Source organism: Sminthopsis crassicaudata, chromosome 6, assembly GCF_048593235.1.
Source record: "Sminthopsis crassicaudata isolate SCR6 chromosome 6, ASM4859323v1, whole genome shotgun sequence".
NCBI classification, from domain to species: Eukaryota; Metazoa; Chordata; class Mammalia; order Dasyuromorphia; family Dasyuridae; genus Sminthopsis; species Sminthopsis crassicaudata.
In genome coordinates, this window is record NC_133622.1 from 211586280 (window position 1) to 211605907 (window position 19628).

At 33.6% G+C, this 19628-nt stretch overlaps 1 protein-coding gene across 3 annotated transcripts in view; it reads left to right on the forward strand.

Annotated features, from left to right (window-relative positions):
* NELL1 (neural EGFL like 1) overlaps window positions 1–19628 on the forward strand; it is an 855798-nt gene that overhangs the window by 207497 nt on the left and 628673 nt on the right. For all 3 annotated transcript variants that reach the window (XM_074274304.1, XM_074274305.1, XM_074274303.1), the window contains exon 12: window positions 16380–16508. In XM_074274304.1, coding sequence (XP_074130405.1) covers window positions 16380–16508 — 129 coding nt within the window. The remainder of the gene's footprint in view (window positions 1–16379; window positions 16509–19628) is intronic.

Sequence of the window (19628 nt, forward strand, 5' to 3'; positions counted from 1 at the left end):
GTGACTTGTAAGAAGTTAGCTCGTTATCCAAAAATTTTAGCCACTTCCTTACACTATGATATTGTCTGGGTGGTGTTCTTTAATCATTATGTATATCAGTCTTGTCTTCCCAATTACATTATAAATAATCTAAGGGATAGGCTAGGTTGCTTTTCTTTATCTACTGATTTCCAGCTTATCATTAATTAATTAATTGATTAATTTTTTTTCCAATACTTTCAATGAGTTTAGTGTATTCAGAACTTTTCGAATTTCTCTTTGCCACAATCTTTCAAATCTTTATTTGTTTTTTGTTTTTGTTGTTATTTTTTTAAATAGCTATTTGTTTGTACTTGAGGTAATTGGGGTTAAATGACTTGCCCAGTTTCACACAGCTAGTTTCTGAGGCTGAATTTGAGCTCTGGTCCTCCAGACCCCAGGGCCAGTGCTCTATCTAGTGCTATCTAGCTGCCCTTTATTTTTTTTTTTGATAGTAAAAAAAAATGAGTTCCAAATTCTCTACCTGCCTCTTGTTACTTTATCAAGTATACATGTGAATTCATGCAAAAACGTATTTCCAAATTAGCATATCATTCCAGAAAAGGAAAAAAAAATAAAATGAGAAAACTATACTTCAATTTTTACTGAGAGTTCATCAGCTTGCTCTTTGGAAGTGAATATTATTGTTTTATGTTAAACATGTGCACTTCTTCTATACATATTTCCACAATTATCATGCTGCACAAAAAATCAGACAAAAGGGGAAAAATGAGAAAGAAAGGGTAATGCAAGCACACAACAACAAAAAGTGAAAATACTCTCTTGTGATCCATACTCGGTGCCCACAGTTCTTTCTCTGGATGCAGATGGCTCTCTTCATCATAAGACCATTAGAACTGGACTGCATCACTTTGCTATTGAAAAGAGCCATGTCTATTAGAATTAACCATCACATAATCTGTATACCATGTTCTCTTGCTTCTACTCACTTCACTTATCAGTACATCTCCAGGCCTTTCTGAAATCATCCTCCTGATCATTTCTTATAGAGCAACAATATTCCATAATAGTCACATATCACAACTTATTCAGCTATTCTCTAACTTATGGGCAATGGATATCATTTTTTATCATGAGTACTTTGGAATTTTCTTGTATCAACATTATATTTATCAGTGTAGCTAAGTATTTTAACTATTAATCATCATTATAATATTGCTTTTACTGTATAGAATGATCTTTTGGTTCTGCTTACTTCATTTTGCACAGTTCATATAAGTCTTCCCATTATTTTTCTGAAACCATTCCCCTTGTCCTTTCTAATAGCATAATAGTATTGTCACAATCATATTTCACAACTTGTTCAGCCATTCCTATTTTATGGATATCATATCAATTTCCAATTATTTGGCAGAACACAAAATTTTTATGTGAACATACACATACACACACACAAGAAGGAAAAGGACATGTTCACATATGAATATATGTGAACATGTCCTTTTCCATTTTCTTTTGTCTCTTTGATGTACAAACCTGATTATAAAAAGGATACCCAGTAGTTTATAGCCATTTAAGCATAGTTTTAAATTATTCTCTAGAATAGTTGGATCAATCCACAATTCTACCAGCATTTCATTAGTGTACCTATTTTCTCTAAGCCTTTCCTGCAGTTATCTTTTCTGATCCACATAAAGTTGTTCCTCAGAGTTATTTTAAATGTGTTTCTCCAACCAGTAATAATTTAGAGCATTTTTTTCACAAGATTAGAGATGAATTTGATGTTGTCTTCTAAAATCTGCCTGTTCATATTTCTTGGCAAATTTTTAATTGAGAAATTTTCCTGTTTTGATAAATCTGACTCAGTTTTCTATATATATGAGAAAAGAGTCCCTTATCAGAAAAACTTGCTATACATTTTAAATATTGCTTCCTTGTCTGGAATCAAGAAATACCTTTTAGCAAAATGTAGTTTTTCTGCTTATTTGTTTTCATTAGGTCTATTTTTTGCTTTTGCTTTGTCTAAGATTTTAGCTGAGCTAAAAGGACATTAGATCCTACTTTAGTACTTTATTTTAATTCTATGTATGTCTTTCTATTTTAAGTGTGTCTTTTATAAACAACATATTGTTGGATTCTAGTTTCCAATATAGTTTCTGTTTTATGGATGAGCTCATCCTATTCACATTCATGATTATGATGACTGTTATTTCCTTCCATCCTTTTTTCTTTTGTTTATCCTTCTCTTCCTCCTATTTACTCTTCTCAAATTTATTCTGTTTTGCTTCTGGCCACTGCCTCCCTTAATCTGCTTTACCATTTTCACTCCTTTTCTTATTCCTTTCCCCTTGATTAATCTATTGGGTAAGATAGATTTCTATATTCAGTGGGGTGTGTGTGTGTGTGTGTGTGTGTGTGTGTGTGTGTGTGTGTGTGTGTGTGTGTGAGAATGTGTGTGTTCTTCCTTTTTGATCTACTTCCAAGACTGAGTTTCAACAATTGTCTGCCACTGCCTATTTTCCCTTCCATTGTAAAAACTCTTCCTTGTACATTTCTTTTATAATTTCTCCCATTCTGCCTCTTCCTTCCCCCTTCTCCCAGTGAATCCCTGATTCTCACCTTTTCATTTTTTGAGATTATCTCAAATAATCAAGTCGTACCATACTTCTGTCTCTGTAGACTGTTTCCAACTGCTTTAATGATGACCAGTTTCTTAGAAATTTTATGTATTATCCTCATATAGGAATGAAAAGATGCCAAATTTCATCTTTTGCTAGTTCCTCCTCTTCTCACATGCTTTCCTGGTTTCCTTCAAGTCCCAGATAAAATCTCATCTTCAACAAAAAACCTTTCTCAAATCCCCTTAGTTCTACTGCCTCTTTCTATCGATTATCTCCAACCTATGTCATATATAGAGCATGTTTGTATGCTGTTATTGGGCCTTTTGAGAGCAAGAACTATTTTTTTCCTTTTTAAAAAATTTCCAATATATTTAGCACACTGCCTGGCCCATAATAAGTGCTTAATAAATGTTTACTGACTGATGGATTTAATCAGAAAGTCTCCCAAGGCCTGTTTTTGGCTCTTCATTTCAAGAACAATTCAATTTAGCAATAATTTCTTAAATCCCTGTTATTCACTAAATATTAACGACAATATTTTTCATGAAGGCACAAATCATTTTTGCTCTATCAGCTCTTCATTGGCAATCCAGTTTATTCCTGTGGCTCTAACTATATTCAGCCTATATTGTATATAGAAAATTTTCATTCTCGATAAGCCATTTCTAACTGGGTGTCCCTATAACGTATCTTAAGCAATAAATCCTCAAACTCATTATTTACACTCTAAATTGTTTCCTTCTTCATTGTTTCTGCTGGTAGCAACACCATTCACTCAGATTTATAAACTTGGGATAATTTTTGATCTTCCCTTTCCTTCACCTCTCAAAACAGACCACTTTTCCAGGTCCTCTTGAATCTGTTTATGCAATTCCTTCTATCTATATCCTACTCTCTGTTCCCACTGCTACCAGCCTAGTGTCTTCTGGGTTTATTTAGGAAGACTACGGGTTAGAATCTTAGCCTCATAGTTTAGCACCTATATGAGTGTGTTCAAGTTACTCTAACTTGTTAAGTCTGATTTTACATCTGGGAAACTAGTGAGCTGGACCTATGATCTCACAGTTACCTTTAACTTCCAAATCCCATGAACTCATTAACTTCAAATTCTATCTGGCATTCAAGACTCTTCTCAAACTGAAAACACTCAACTTTCCCAGCTCCTTTTCACATTATTCCCTTCCATATACTTTATGTATGTGGAGGTAGCTATGCACTATAGTGGTTAGTTTAGGAATCTGGAATTCCTGAGGTCTAATTTTGCCTCAGAATTTTTTAAGCTGTGTGACCTTGCCAAGTGGTTTACTCAGTTAGAGTTGGTTTTCATGTCTACAAAATGGTAATAATAATAATAATTCCTTACAGGGTTGCAGTGGATAACAAATGTAAACATAAGTAAAGTGCTTTAAAAACTCTAAAGTACTATATGACTGCTATTATTATTATTAAGTTGTTATTGTTTCTATGCTCCAGCTAAACTCTACCTGTCCATAAAATAGAAACCATGTTCTATATCCTATTTCCTGCTGTTACTTGAGCATGGAATATCCTGATTATTCATTGTTGCCTATTGGATTACTATCCTTGCCTTTAATCCCAAATTAGCTTTTTTTATTTTTCTGATAATGATCTTTCGTATCATAATCATAAATTTAGACTTGAAAGAAGAATTTTTGGCCATCTACTTCAATCCTTTTATTTTATTTTAAATAAATTCTTATTTCTTTTAGGATGTGGGGTCCAGAGTAGTTGAGACCTGTCAAAAATCACACAGGTAGATTCAAATTCAAGTTTTCTATTTTCAAGTCTGCTGTTCTGTTATTAGTATATTTACTGCTGGATGGCACAGTGAATAAAACTCTTGATTCTAGAAACAGGAAGACCTGAGATCCAATGTAGTCTCAGACACTAACTGTATGAACATGAACAAGTAACTTGACTCCTGTTTGCCTCAGTATCCACATTTGTAAAGTGCAGAAAATAATACCTATCTCTCAGTCTTGTTATGAAGATCAAAATGAGATATTTGTAAAGTGCTTAGCAGAGTCTGACAAGTGTGTGCTTAATAAATGTTTTAGCCTTCTTTTCCCTCTTCCTGTTTCTTCAGAACTCTGGCCAGTTAGAGAAAGTCAGACTTAGAAAGTATGTCGCTCTGGGACAAGCCCTCCATGCATTTGGTCTGTTGTGACCTACTTTTGTCCTGAGAACATCTCCATTTAAATTTGATGGGTACAACATGAGCAGGGACAGCTGCTACTTTGCCCACCTCCCATTATAGAGCTAGAGAGAAGACATTCTACTTACGCCTTTTTTTATTATAGCTTTTTGTTTATAAGATATATGCATGGGTAATGTTTCAGCATTGACAATTGGAAAACCTTTTGTTCCAATTTTCCCCCTCCTTCCCCTACCCCTCCCCAGATGGCAGGTAGACTAATACATGTTAAGTATGTTAAATAGAATATATATATACACACATATTCAGACAGTTATTTAGCTGCACAAGAAGAATCAGACTTTGAAATAATATATAATTAACCTGTGAAAGAAATCAAAAATTCAAGTGGACAAAAATAGAGGGACTGGAAATGCTATGTAGTGGTTTACACTCATTTCCCATAGTTCTTTCGCTGGGTGTAGCTGGTTCTATTCATTATTCAACAAATGGAACTGATTTGGTTCATCTCATTGTTGGAGAGGGCCACGTCCATCAGAATATATCCTCATATAATATTATTGTTGAAGTATATAATGATCTCCTGGTCCTGCTCATTTCACTAAGGATCAGTTCATGTAAGTCTCTCCAGGCCTTTCTGAAATCATCCTGCTGGTCGGTCATTTCTTACAGAACAATAATATTCCATAACATTCATATACCACAATTTATTCAGCCATTCTCCAATTAATGGGCATCCACTCAGTTTCCAGTTTCTGGCCACCACAGAGGGCTGCCACAAACATTCTTGCACAGGTCCCCTTCCCTTCTTTAAAATCTCTTTGGGATATAAGCCCTGTAGTAACACTGCTGGATCAAAGGGTATGCACAGTTTGATAATTCTTTGAGCATAGTTCCAAATCATTCTCCAAAATGTCTGGGTATATTCACAATTCCACCAACAATGTGTCAGTGTCCCAGTTTTCCCACATTCACTCCAACATTCAGCATTATCTTTTCCTGTCATCCTAGCCAATCTAAGATGTGTATAGAGGTATCTCAGAGTTGTATTAATTAGCATTTCTCTGATTAACAATGACTTGTAGTATCTTTTCATTTAGCTAGAAATAGTTTCAATTTCTTTATCTGAAAATTGTCTGTTCATATCCTTTGACCACTTATCAATTGGAGAATGGCTTGATTTCCTATAAATTAGAATCAGTTCTCTATATATTTTGGAAATGAGGCCTATTAGAATCTTTGAATATAAAAATGTTTTCCCGGTTTATTGCTTCCCTTCTAATCTTGTCTACATCAGTTATGTTTGTACAAAAGCTTTTCAATTTGATGTAATCAAAATTTTCTATTTTGTGATCAATAATGATCTCTAGTTCTTCTTTGGTCATAAATTCCTTCCTCCTCCACAAGTCTGAGAGGTAAACTATCCTATGTTCTTCTAATTTATTTATAATCTCATCCTTTATGCCTAGATCATGAACCTATTTGACTTTATCTTGGTGTACTGTGTTAAGTATGGATCAATGCCTAGTTTCTGCCATACTAATTTCCAATTTTCTCAGCAGTTTTTGTCAAACAGTGAATTCTTATCCCTAAAGCTGGGCTATTTGGGTTTGTCAAACAGTAGATTGTTAAAGTTATTAACTATTTTGTCCTGTGAACCCAAACTATTCCAGTGATTGACTAGTCTATTTCTTAGCCAATACCAAATGGTTTTGTTAACTTTCTATTTATAATATAGTTTTAGATCAGGTACAGCTAGGCCACCTTCATTTGATTTTTTTTTCATTAGTTCTCTTTAAAGTCTTGACTTTTTGTTCTTCCAGATGAATTTTGTTGTTATTTTTTTAGGTCATTAAAATATTTTTGGGAGTCTGGTATAGCATTTAACAAATAGATTAGGTTAGGTAGTATTGTCATCTTTATTATATTTGCTCAACCTATCCAAGAGCATTTAATATTTTTCCAATTGGTTAGATCTGACTTTATTTGTGTGGAAAGTGCTTTGTAGTTTTGCTCATATCGTTGCTGACTTTCCCTTGACAGAAGATTCCCAAATATTTTATACTATCGGCAATTCCTTTAAATTGAATTTCTCTTTGTAACTCTAGCTGTTGGATTTTGTTAGTGATATATAAGAATGCTTATGACTTATTTGAGTTTATTTTGTATCCTGAAACTTTGCTAAAAGTGTGGATTATTTCTAATAGCTTTTTAGTAGAATCTCTGAGGTTCTCTAAGTATATCATCATATCATCTGCAAAAAGTGGTAATTTGGTTTCCTCATTACCTGCTCTAATTCCTTTAATCTCTTTTTTCTACTCTTATTGCCAAAGCTAGCATTCCTAATACAATATTGAATAGTAATGGTGATAGTGGGCAACCTTGTTTCACTCCTGATCTTATTGGAATGGTTCTAGTTTATCTCCGTTACATATGATGCTTACTGATGGTTTTAAATAGATGCTACTGATTATTTTAAAGAAAAGTCCATTTATTCCTATACTCTCAAGTGTTTTTGTAATAGGAATGGATATTGGATTTTATCGAATGCTTTTTCTGCATCTATTGAGATGATCATAAAGTTTTTGTTAATATGATTATTGATATAGTCAATTATGCTAATAGTTTTCCTAATATTCAACCAGTCCTGCATTCCTGATATAAATTCTCCTTGGTCATGGTGTATTATCCTGGGGATGATTTTCTGTAATCTTTTTACTTAACGTCTTTTCAAATGTGATTATTCTGTTGTGACTATTCTTCCTCAAATTATTTATTTCATTTTGTTTTATATTCACTTCTCAATATATATGTCATAGTAAATCATAAGCTTCTTGAGGGCAAATATATTTTTGCTTTTGCCTTTGTTTCCCCAGAACCTTGCACAGTGCTTTACACAAAACAGAATTTTCATAAATATTGAATTAAATTGAATTTCTCTACTCAGTCTATTTGGTTGAATGGATAAGGGGGCCAAGGAGAAATCTAAAGTATATAAAATAACCTTTAGGGGACTTCTAGTTCCCAACTTTTGAAACAGGAGTCATGCTCTAGATAACATCTTCTCTTCGAGTGATAGAGAAGAGTTTGGAAAGTTAATTAGATATCCACATGGTGATTGTCCACAGGCATACTGAATCTAAGGGTGGTGGGGAAATGACATTATTTGGATATGTGTGCTAGGAAGAGGTTTCCCCATTAGTTTTTGCTTTATGAGAAGGAATACTTTTCTTATCACTTTAATTATCTTTAGACAGTTGGATTTGGTCATCCTCTGCTGGAAAGAGTTATGGAAAATAGGTCAAGATGAAAAGAGAAAGCAGACCAATATCCCTTAATGAATTCAATCTTGATTCTATAAAATTCGTGACGATAATAACTGAGAAGAAAAAATATTCTAATCATAACATGTTTATAGAGTACTTTAAATTTTGGGAAGCATTTTATATACATTATCTCATTTGATCCTTATGGTGATCTTCTGAGATAGGCTCTGTTATTGCCCCTATTCTACAGATGAATAAATGAGTATTAGAATGACTAAATGATTTCCATACAGTTAATACCTAAAATAGGATTAGAAGGGGTAGCTAGATGGTGTACTGTATAAAATACCAGCCCTGAAGTTAGGAAGACCTGAGTTCAAATCTGGCCTCATACACTTAACACTTCCTAGTTATGTGATCCTGGATGAGTCACTTAACCTCAAATACTTCGGCAAAAACAAACAAATAAATAGATGAAATAGGATAAGAATCCTGAGCTTGGAGTCAGGGAGCCCTGGTTTAAATCCTCCCTCTGAAACAGACTAGTATTGTGATCTTAGGCAAGCCCTGAGATTTTTTGAACCTCAGTTTTCCCATCTGTCAACTGGTAATAATAATCCACAACATATCTAAGTAGCTCAGAGGGTTTTTGAGAGGCTTGAGGGTTACTGAGAGGCTTAAATGAAATAATCTCTACTTAGTAGTTGGCAGTCTTTAAATCATTATGTAAATGCCTGTTATAGTTTTTGAGTGTGGAGCTTTGCAGTGGAAGAGATATGCTGTTTAGATAAGAAATACTCCCTTTCCCCATGAGGTTTACAGGTTAATAGAGGGATCTAATACCCACACAGATAATTATAATACTCTACACACAAACATACAATATTATTCATCTATATATGTATATATGCATATATATGTATAGGCGTGTTCATGAATTAACATATCTATATAGATATAGATACTGTATTACATAATATATAATGTATATAATAAATATGTTTTATATATATATGTATGTGTGTTGAACAAACCATATTATAACATAATATATATGCTACTTGTTTTTAATATATACACACACTCTAAATACGATTCATTCAGCAGCTATGTACATATATGCTACAATATATATAGGTTATACTATAATATATATTATATACAATGTGTATACTTCATATAGTATATATATAGATATAGATATACTTTATATGGTTCGTTCAGCACTTATATAAATTATATGTACTACATACATAAATTGTGTGTATAAACACATTATATATATATATATATATATATATATATATATATATATATATATATATGGGGGGTTGAACCTGTGTAGTCCTACACTAATGAGCTACAGGGAGTTTTTACAATGGAATTTCTTTAAGCAGAATGGAATCAGAGTTAGACTTCTTCCATCTGCATCTCTCTCTATTTGGATATTTGAGATTAGGTAGTTCCAGTTTGGTTTGGGAACATCTGAACTTTTCATTTTTAAATTTCATTTTACTGTTGTGAAAACCAGTGAGAACCCAGTTCCTTTAAACTGAAAAAGGAATGTTTGAAATGAGAATCCAATCCTGAGTTTGAATGCCAGCAACACTATTCTCAGTCCTATGACCTCTTCAAGCCTTATTGTTTCAAATGTGACATAAGAAGATAGTGCGTGAAAAATTTCCAAATTATAAAGCTTTATGCAATTTGGAAGAACCCAATTATTATTGAGATATATTCAATTATCTCCAAAAATTTGAAATGTATCATAGCAAAATTAATTTTATTTCACTGTAATTTGGACAAATATGGACAATGCAATCTTTAATAGGTGGAGAGATGTTAGGAAATTAAACAAGAAATGCTTTTGTCTTGAACAATTGAGATGCCCTGAGATGCAGTTTCCCAGCTCTGCATATCACTTAATGTGTCAGGGCCTCTGTTGTCTCAAGTGTGAGATGGTGTTGAGCTCTCTAGTTAGAGTTACACAGAGGAGGAAGAGAGAGATAACTAGTATTTCACCATTCCAAGTGATATTATCTGAGGGAGGGAAGTAGAATGAAGTAAAATAAAACAAAACAAAGAAACATTGGTGGCCCTTGCTCGTCTTGATTGGGCTTCTAACTTATACTACACTCAAAGCTGTTTCCATCTCTCATGTCTTCCTCCTAAAAGCTGGTCCCAGCCTCCACTCTGAGCTCTATGTCTGCCTCTTGCCTCAGTTTCCAATTTTGATATTCTGATCAATTTTGACTTAACCCCATTCAATTGCTGATTTGTTCCTATGACTTATGATTTTTCTACATTTCCCTAGAGAACTTTTTCTCTTGTCCCTGACTCATTGCCTTGATTCATTGATCCAGTCAGTTTCACTCCCTTGGAAAGTAGGGAAAAGTTTTTAGCGGTTCCCTGGAAACCACAGCACTGCAAAAAAAATTAGAGAATTAAAAAAACCCTTGCACAGTCCTAGTAAGGAAGCATTATAAAAACATTCAATATACCCTGTTTCAACTTATTTCCTACCTCTTCTTAGAAGGGTTAAGCATCTGTGGACTTCTGTTGTATAACCAAGATTTTGACTTGGGAAGATTTATTCTGATCCCAGCATCTTGCTCAGGGTAGATGTATATACCCGGCCATACACTTCTGCCAGACCTAGGCTTTCTCCCATCACCAGGATTACTGGGGTGATCTTGTTTTTGAAGTAGAATATTACCTCCAAATTGTACACTTGACCAATTCTCAGCTGTATTTATTCTGTACAGCCAGATATACTGATCAGACCAGTAATAGAGACTGTGTAAGAGATGTGGGAAGAAAACCTACTCAGAAGGTTTATTTGGCTCTTCCCTTCCCCCAGCAGAACTCTGATACTATATTAAGACGAATAGACAATAATGACCCTTTACCACCTGGGACCATCATCCACTCCCCTTGATGCTTGACCATCTGGCAAGGCTAATGCTATTCACTGAATTGGACCTCAGGGGGTAATACAAACCGATCCAAAGAGTGAGGGGTGAGGAATGGAAGATGGCCTTCTAGACTCAGTATAGCTGCAAGCATACTGGGTTATTATGTCTTTCATTCTCTGCTACTCTCCATACTCTTTCAGAGGTTCATGAACTTTGTGGTATGAGACATACTGGAGTGGTTTGGTGACCATTTATCTCAATGACACCTTCTTTTTCTGCAGATCTGTCTTGCATTTTGAATTAGTCCAGGCCATTTCCTAACACCCAAACCAGTAATAGATGTTCCCTAAAATGGAGAACCATCAGTTCACGAAGGAGCACTTGCAAAAGAGATCTTAGAAAAGGAGATTCCAATTTAGTTGTAGCCTTTGGATGATCTCTGAGGTTCCTTCCAACTTGGTAGCAGGAATTTTGGAGAGATGGTACATAATTTTCTTGCATGGAGTTTATTCAAGTTTTTAGATGATGGAGCTCGCATAGTATTTGAGGATGCTTGCACGATGGAAGATCTTGAGAAATGCTCCCATAATTTCATCCCCAAATTTTCTGCTCCATTTGCTAACTTACTGAACTATTTATTTGAAACTTTTTGGTGAAATTCATCGGGGGGAGGTCTTACAAACCACTTTGTCTTTATCTCTGTTATGTCCTACCCTCACCCACAGAAATGGTTCATCATGAAGATGGATTGAAACATGCAATATAATGGTATTGGGCATCTTCCCATTCCTTCTACCATTCTTTCCAATATCCCAACTTTATAAATAATTCTCCTACAACTTGGCTACCATGGAAACAGTACAATAAGGTAGAGCGATTTTGAATAAATAAGTAATTTTTATTATTATAAATATCCAAATTAACTACAAATAATTTATAAAGAAATATGCTATTCATCTTCAGAGTAATAGGGTTTTACGTAGGTGCATTTAAATGTACCTGTGTATGATTATAGATATTTATGTTTATGTATATGTATATGTATACCCATTCACATATGTACACATACAGATATGTCTTCATGCTTAATTGTAGCCTTTTTGGAGATAGAGTTAAAAATAAAGAATAAAATAAAAAGTGCCCTGCATAGAACAAAAGAAAACCTTCAAAGAAACAAAGAAGCTTTTGCACTCTGCATACAATGTTTAAAGTTATTTAGGTTTTCTTGAAGTGAAAATTCATTGCTTTATATTTTGAATATTCTCTTATGTTCTACTGTGCACATAATCTTTTTTTTTTCTTTTCCTATTTCCTTTTCCTATTTTGTATTTAAGTTTAAAAGAAAGAATGCTTCTCTGGACCTTGAGGTTTGATGATATAACAGTGATGGTAGGCCTTAGCCAACTATTAATATAGATTCTTAAGTATTTCCTCAGACCCATGAGCCTGACAGTCTATAGGACACTGAAAGTAATAATTTGGCCCCCATGAACCTAGAATTAACCATGGGTTTTGTGCAAATAACTCTTCCCTCTCCCCTTTGGTGAAAGATCCACATTCTCCATTATTAATTTTTCTATGGTATGTAACTCACTTTCCAACACCTTGTAATGGATAGAGTGTTTGACTGAGAAAGTTAGACAGATTAGAGTTCAAATCCAATCTGGGTGACTTTGGACAAGTCATGTTTTCTGAGCCACAGTTCCTCATCTAAAAAGCTTCCAAAATTCCTCCTTGTTTTAATTCTGTTGTCTTTATTCATTGTGCAAAGTATAGAAATCAAGACTTTGAATAGTATCTCAGCCTCTGATGGATTGACCATCTCAGATCTATTGCTGAAAGCTGAAGTTAAATTTTATGATCTATAGGAAAGTCCAAATTTATCCACAACAGCCCATTTGTCCATAAATTGTAATATTATGAAAAACAGGTGATGATGTAGAGACCGTGAAAAATTTTGTCTGAGAGTATGGTATTGGTCAACTATCCAGGTGGTTTCAGCATATGGTCAGAATAGATAATGCTGGAGTGCCAAGCTTCCTTCAAATGAATCTCTGGTTGCCGGTAGCACTTTTTTATTTTTGTTTTATTTTTAATTTATGATGTAAAGAAGCATTTTCATAATATTGTTGTTTGTCCTTCACATATAGTATAATAAAAAGTTTACATATGGAAATGCAAATTTTGTACAACTTACTTTTTCTTTTAACTATGTAATAAGGTTATCATGTAGATTTCCTTTTTTGCCCTTTTCCCCATTCCCTTGCATGCCCTAGACACCTAGGCTATGATTAGGCACACATATGTAACATATATTTAAGATCATCCTATACATACCCAAATATTGATGACAATCTAGAGAATATGGTTTGTATTTCCAAGTATAAAAAGTAAATAATTCATCCTTTTTTGAGTTCCTTGAGGTTACTTTTTGATGTTACTTTGTATTTCTCTTGGATCTTGTATGTCAAATTTTTGATTAAGTTCTTTTTGTAACATAATCCCAAGTTTTGAATGTTAATTTTTTTCATTAAGAATTATGCTTAAAAATAACTGTTTGGACATATATACATATATTTTATACTTTAACATATGTAACATGTATTGGTCAACCTGCCATTTGGGGGGTTGGGGAGGAAGGAGGGGAAAAATTGGAACAAAAGGTTTGGCAATTGTCAATGATGTAAAATTACCCATGCATATGTCTTGTAAATAAAAAGCTATAATAAAAATACACACACACACACACACACACACACACACACGCACACACACACACACACACAAAGAATTATGTTTAGGGCAGCTAGGTGGTTCAGTGAAGAGAGCACCAGCCCTGAAGTCAGGAGGACCGAGTTCAAAAGTACCCTTGGACACTTAACATTTCCTAGCTGTGTGACCCTGGGCAAGTCACTTAACCCCAATTGCCTCAGGGGGAAAAAAGAATTATATTATGCTTAACTTTGCTGGGTATAATACTTCTGGCTGTAGAGAGGCATTCCTTAAAAACTGATTATAATCAGTCTCGTGGTAACCTTGTCCTAGCAGGCAAAAAGTAGGTTTAACTAGTATTCTTTTATTATATATTTATTTTTCTTTTCGTCTGGGAAGTTGTGTTAGACCATCAACTTGCTATGGCTACTGAACAAAGAAAATAATGATCTTATCATGCTCTGGAATATTCATTGGGTGGAGTTACAGCATTTTATTTTATACTTTATTGATAACTTTTGGTTTTATAACATAATCCTCTGTTAATATCTGTCCTCTTCAACTAGTGGATTTTGTAACAAAAAAGAAAAAAAAAGTAAAACCAACCAACATGATGAATATATACGAATATAACAGCACATTCAGTATTCTGTACCTCCAGTTCCTCTCATTTCTGCCAAGAGAAGTCCTTTTCATCTATTCTCCTGGGTCCGGCTTGATCATTACAATTAATTATGTTTTGGCTGCCTTTCTGTCTAGTTTTCATTTGCATTATTATTGCTCTAGGACTGTAATCCTATGAATTTATGTTTCTATGATCCTTCATTATGAGACTGACTACCATCATTCTTCAGAGAATGTCTCTATGGAAACTGAGATCATGGCTTGGTGATAGAGCATTGATGGAAGACTTCAATAGTTCTGCTTCCTTAACCTTGTATCAATTTATAAAAACCTTCCTATGCTTCTCTGAATTATTCCTTGTAGAGCAATAATTATCTATTACATTCATATACAATTTATTCAATTATTCACCAATTAATGATCACATTCTTTCTTCATAGTTTTTGAAGTCATTAAAATATATTTATATTTTGGTATATTTTTCTGTCTTTGACCTACTTGAATTTTGTCTTTAGTTGAATTAAATGGTATTATAAGTTAAGGGATTTTTTTAGCACTATTTGAAATTAATTTTGAGAGCAGTTGGATCAATTCACAGCTCTACTAACATGAATTAATATGCCTGTTTTCCCTTCCAACACAACTCCTCCAACATTGACTATTTCTGTCTTTTATCCCCTTTGCCAATTTGATAGTGTGAAATTAAATCTCTGAATTATTCTAATTTGCATTCATCTTATTATTAGTGATTTGGAACAATTTTTATATGGAGGTTGATAGTTTGCAATTGTTTTTAGAGCTATTTATTTATATGCATTGGTCGATTTTCTCTAGGGGATATAGCTCTTGGTCATATATATTGACAGCTAGTTGGCATAGTGGACAAAAAAGCTGGAGTTAAAGTAAAATAAATCTCAGTTGTAATCCTACCCCAATCACTTACTGCTAGCTCTATAAACCAAAGTGTTTAACTTCATCTCTCCCTGATTTAGTCTTTTCATCTGTAAAATGGGGATAATAACAATACCTGCCCTAAAATGTATTTCTCTGGATTAAATATTATAAGATGTGAAAGTACTTTGTAAACTTTAAATTGCTATATAAAAGCTATCTATAATTATTGGCATCACATATCTATGTATATATACATAGATATGTATATTTATTATATATTTTGAATATCAGAATATTGTCAAAGATGTTTGTTACAAAGTTTTTTATTCTAATATCTTTAGCAACATTGATTTTGTTGATAAAACATTTTTAGTTATATAGGATTTTGTCTATTCTTATTTCCTCTATTACTTGATTGGTTAATAATTTATGCTATTATTAAAGTTGTAAAGATTGTCTTTTATCACTTCTCTCTAATTTTAAAATAATATAACTTTTAATTTTAATACCAAATTCCTTTTACTTATGCTTTATCCATGATTTCTTTTAGAATTCTAGATGTCCTTTTCCTCTAAATAAATTTTGTCATTATTTTTTCTAATTTTTCAAAGTAACCCTTATATACTTTGGTAAAATTCTAAAGCTAAAAATTAATGTACTATTATTGTTGGCCCTTAAAATATTTTATTGTTAATTTATTGTTAATCATAAAATTATTTTTGGAGTGTCTTGTAATTATATTTAAATAATTATTGATTGTGTCTTGAGAAATTAATTCCCAGGTGTTTTATGCTCTATGTGGTAATTTTGGGTGGAATTCCCCTTTCTATAGTTCCTTCTCATTTTTGCCAGTATTACATAGAAGTGTTAATGATTTCTGTAGGTTTTTTTTTTTTTTTGATACTTTTCTGAAGGTAAAACTAGAATTTCCTGATTATACTTTTAGGAGATAACTTCAGCATCTTTATCTATATTTATCCATCTAAACACATATATATGTACACAAACATATATATGTATATACATATATATACTATATATATACACAGACATATATATGTATGTTTTAATATATGTATATATTATACATATATGTATATATGTATATATATAAGGTTTCATATTTATATCATTTAGAGTCTTTTCTCTGTTTTGTTCTAATATGAAATTTCTATGTACTTCTTTTTTTTAGGTCATAACTTTTGTGCAGAAGGACCCAAATGTGGTGAAAATTCTGAGTGCAAAAACTGGAACACCAAAGCTACCTGTGAATGCAAGAGTGGTTATATTTCCATCCAAGGAGACTCTGCATACTGCGAAGGTAAATACAATACTTAACAGCCATTTCAGTGAAACCTTCTGAGAAATGTAATGTCAAGTGCAAGATTAATGGGGAAGACTGTCACAAAGCTGAGATTTTATGTTGCTCTAAATGAAGATTCCTGTTGGATTACCCCTACATACCTGTGGTACCAGACAGATGGAAATGATGTCTTATAACAATCCACTATCTTTATGTTCCTTAGTATTTCAGCTTGCTTAAGACAAATGTAGCACAATTAGAGGTAATTCAGGAAAGACAAAACAATGAGAGAATGTGGGAGGTAGATGAATGTCGGTGTTCTGTTATAACCTGGTCTCATGATTGCCAACTAAGTCAAGAATACGATGCATGTCAATGTGCTCAGGATAATTACCAATTCCTTGTGTTCCATGATGAATCTCCACTGAATTCTTAGTTGTGATATGTAATCTTTGTGATATAAACTGTCTTCTACATTTTTGACATCTCTATGAGGATGCTATATAGCCAAGGCTTTTTTCCCCTAGAATTAGCTTTCTTAATGTCTTATACTAGGTCAGAAATGAGTAATAGGCAGATGCTTCAGTTTCTTTGGCCATCTTTGGCATTCAGAATAGGTTTAAGGGTTGAAACAGAAGAACCTAAGATCCTACAAGCCCTTGTTGGCAGTCCCTTATCCCTTGGAATGCTGATACTTTTATAATTTTGCTGTTTCCTGGTTTAATTCTCAGATAAAACCAGGGTTAATCACAAGACCATCTTTTGCTGTGGTAAATTAGGGATAGTTCTTGGGCATTGCTCAATTGGGCTCTGATGCTCAGTTGGAAGAAATAGCAAGATAAGCTAGCAATGCCTATAACCTATTGTTTGTCTAGATTCAGTTGGTGGAGCAGGTATCTCAACTCTAATTGCAAGGTATATTGAAGGAGAAACTAGAACTTGGAGCGCTGGTTTGAGGGGAATCTGGCAGCAGGTCAGATCTCCAAATTCTTCCATTAGAAATGATAAAATGATATTTGATCCATCTATTATTTTCTGCCATCTTACTGATTAATAAAAATGATTGCAAACTGCATTGAAGTCTTCAAGCAAAGGTGGTATTACCCTTCATCAGGTAGAGGGTAAAGTGGATTGTTCTGGGGCAGTATGATTCCCTTCCAACTGAGGGACTTCATGACTTATTTGAATTTTCATTTCTAACATCTGGAAGTCTGTCATAAGATTGTGTCATAAGAAGTATAAAGAATCATTGGTGACATCTCCTCCAGCTCGATCATTTTATACATGAGAAAACTAAGGTTTAAGGGGATAAATGACTTTTCCAAGTTCAGACAGACAATCAGCATGTAAGATGGCATTTGAATATACAACCTGCTCTGTAATTCCAAAGCAAGTATTATTTCTACTGTGCTACTGTGAACACAATGGATGGATTTGCCACATTAAAATATACTCTTTCTATTCTGGATAAAAATGGCAAAGGTGTTTAGTGTTTATTTCATATGAATTGTTCTTAAGAGTGGTGGTGAGTTTCTCACCATTTTCTCATTATAATCTCAATCTGCAGTGCCATACACTGTCATATTCTTTTAATAACTCAACACATCTTTGATGGTTTTGCTTTAGCTGAAGTCTTCATGATAGCTATTTTGAAATTTTCCTGAAATTTTCTTTTATTTTTCTTTCATCACTAAGGTTGGGGATAAATTCCTGGCTTAGCACCTTTCCTAGTGTTCCCTCTCTGAAGAGTTTCTTCACTAACTCCAGGCATTGTAATGGCAATTGATGCATAGCTGTACTTCTTTCACCCTTAGTTTTCTTGGTAGGTCAATTTTATAGATTTGTTCTTGCTTGGAGAGATTTGTCTTTTGGCAGGCAGATCCCACCAGGTTTTAATTTTGCCTGTTAGTTGCCAGTGTCCAAGTTCTTTAGAATTTTTTGCTGACTCTTTTCTTTTTCAAGTGTATCAATGGTTTTTGGACTTTGATACTTACATGACTCCTTGACCTCCAAAATGTGATTACTAATCTCTTAGTGTTTAATACTTTACATTAATGTAAAGTATTGACTTTTGGAGCTTTTAAGTTGGTGTTTTTTCCCATCAGAAAATTAAGAACAGTAACATTATTTCAAAAGAATTGTGACTTTTGGTGTGGATATATTGATTTTAGGTTCATAAATATATTGTGATAAGGAAAATTGGAAGCTGTCTATCTAACTGATTCTCTCCTTGCCTTTTGCTGCTATATTTTGTTGATGGAGAAAGCATAAATCAAGTAGGTTTGATTTTTATGCTCAAGGTCACGCAAGTATTAAGTATCAGAAGCAAGATTTGAACCCAGATTTTTTAAAAATTTCAGATCATGACCTTTTCATTCTTTAAATCAGGTCTTCTTAACTTTTGCCATTCCATGAAATACTTTAGCAGTCTGGTGAAGTCTACAGACTCAGGATAATGCTTTTAAATTTATGAAATAAATACGATTACAGGGAAATCAAAGGGTAATGAAGATAAAGGTGTAATTTTTCTATTCAAGTGCATAGATTTCATGACATCTATGTATGTAGATCCCTAAAGATATCTGTAGACTTTAACTTTAAAAAGCCTTGTCTTAGAAAATCTTCTCAAATCACTGTGTCCTTCCAGCAAAAAACAAACAACAAACACAAAAAAGCAGGCTTATAACAATAACAGTGTCATGGAATTGTATATCTAGAGCTGGAGAAAACTACATGGACTCTTTGTATCCTCTCAATTTAAGGATGTTTAAATTGAGGCCCAAGAATTTAAGTGACTTGAAAGTGTGAATCTCTTTGTAATTGAATGTAGGGCCTTGCATGAGGAAACCTTTGCTGGGCCTGTGGTAAATGACACATGGTCAAAATGCACTTGCTGACATGTTGCATGATTATCATCAAACAACTCCTACCATATACAAGGCTCTATGCTAATCACTGGGGATACAAAAGTAAAATATAGTCCTTGTTCTGAAGGAAGTTTGATAGGAGCTATCACAGGGTAGAACTATCTATGGTCTAGCCTTAAAAGACCAAAGATTATATCCATGTCAAGATAAGGCATTGGAGGAAGACTTCCTGGAGGGGAATTGTCTTCTGTGTATAATTTGAGTCCCATTT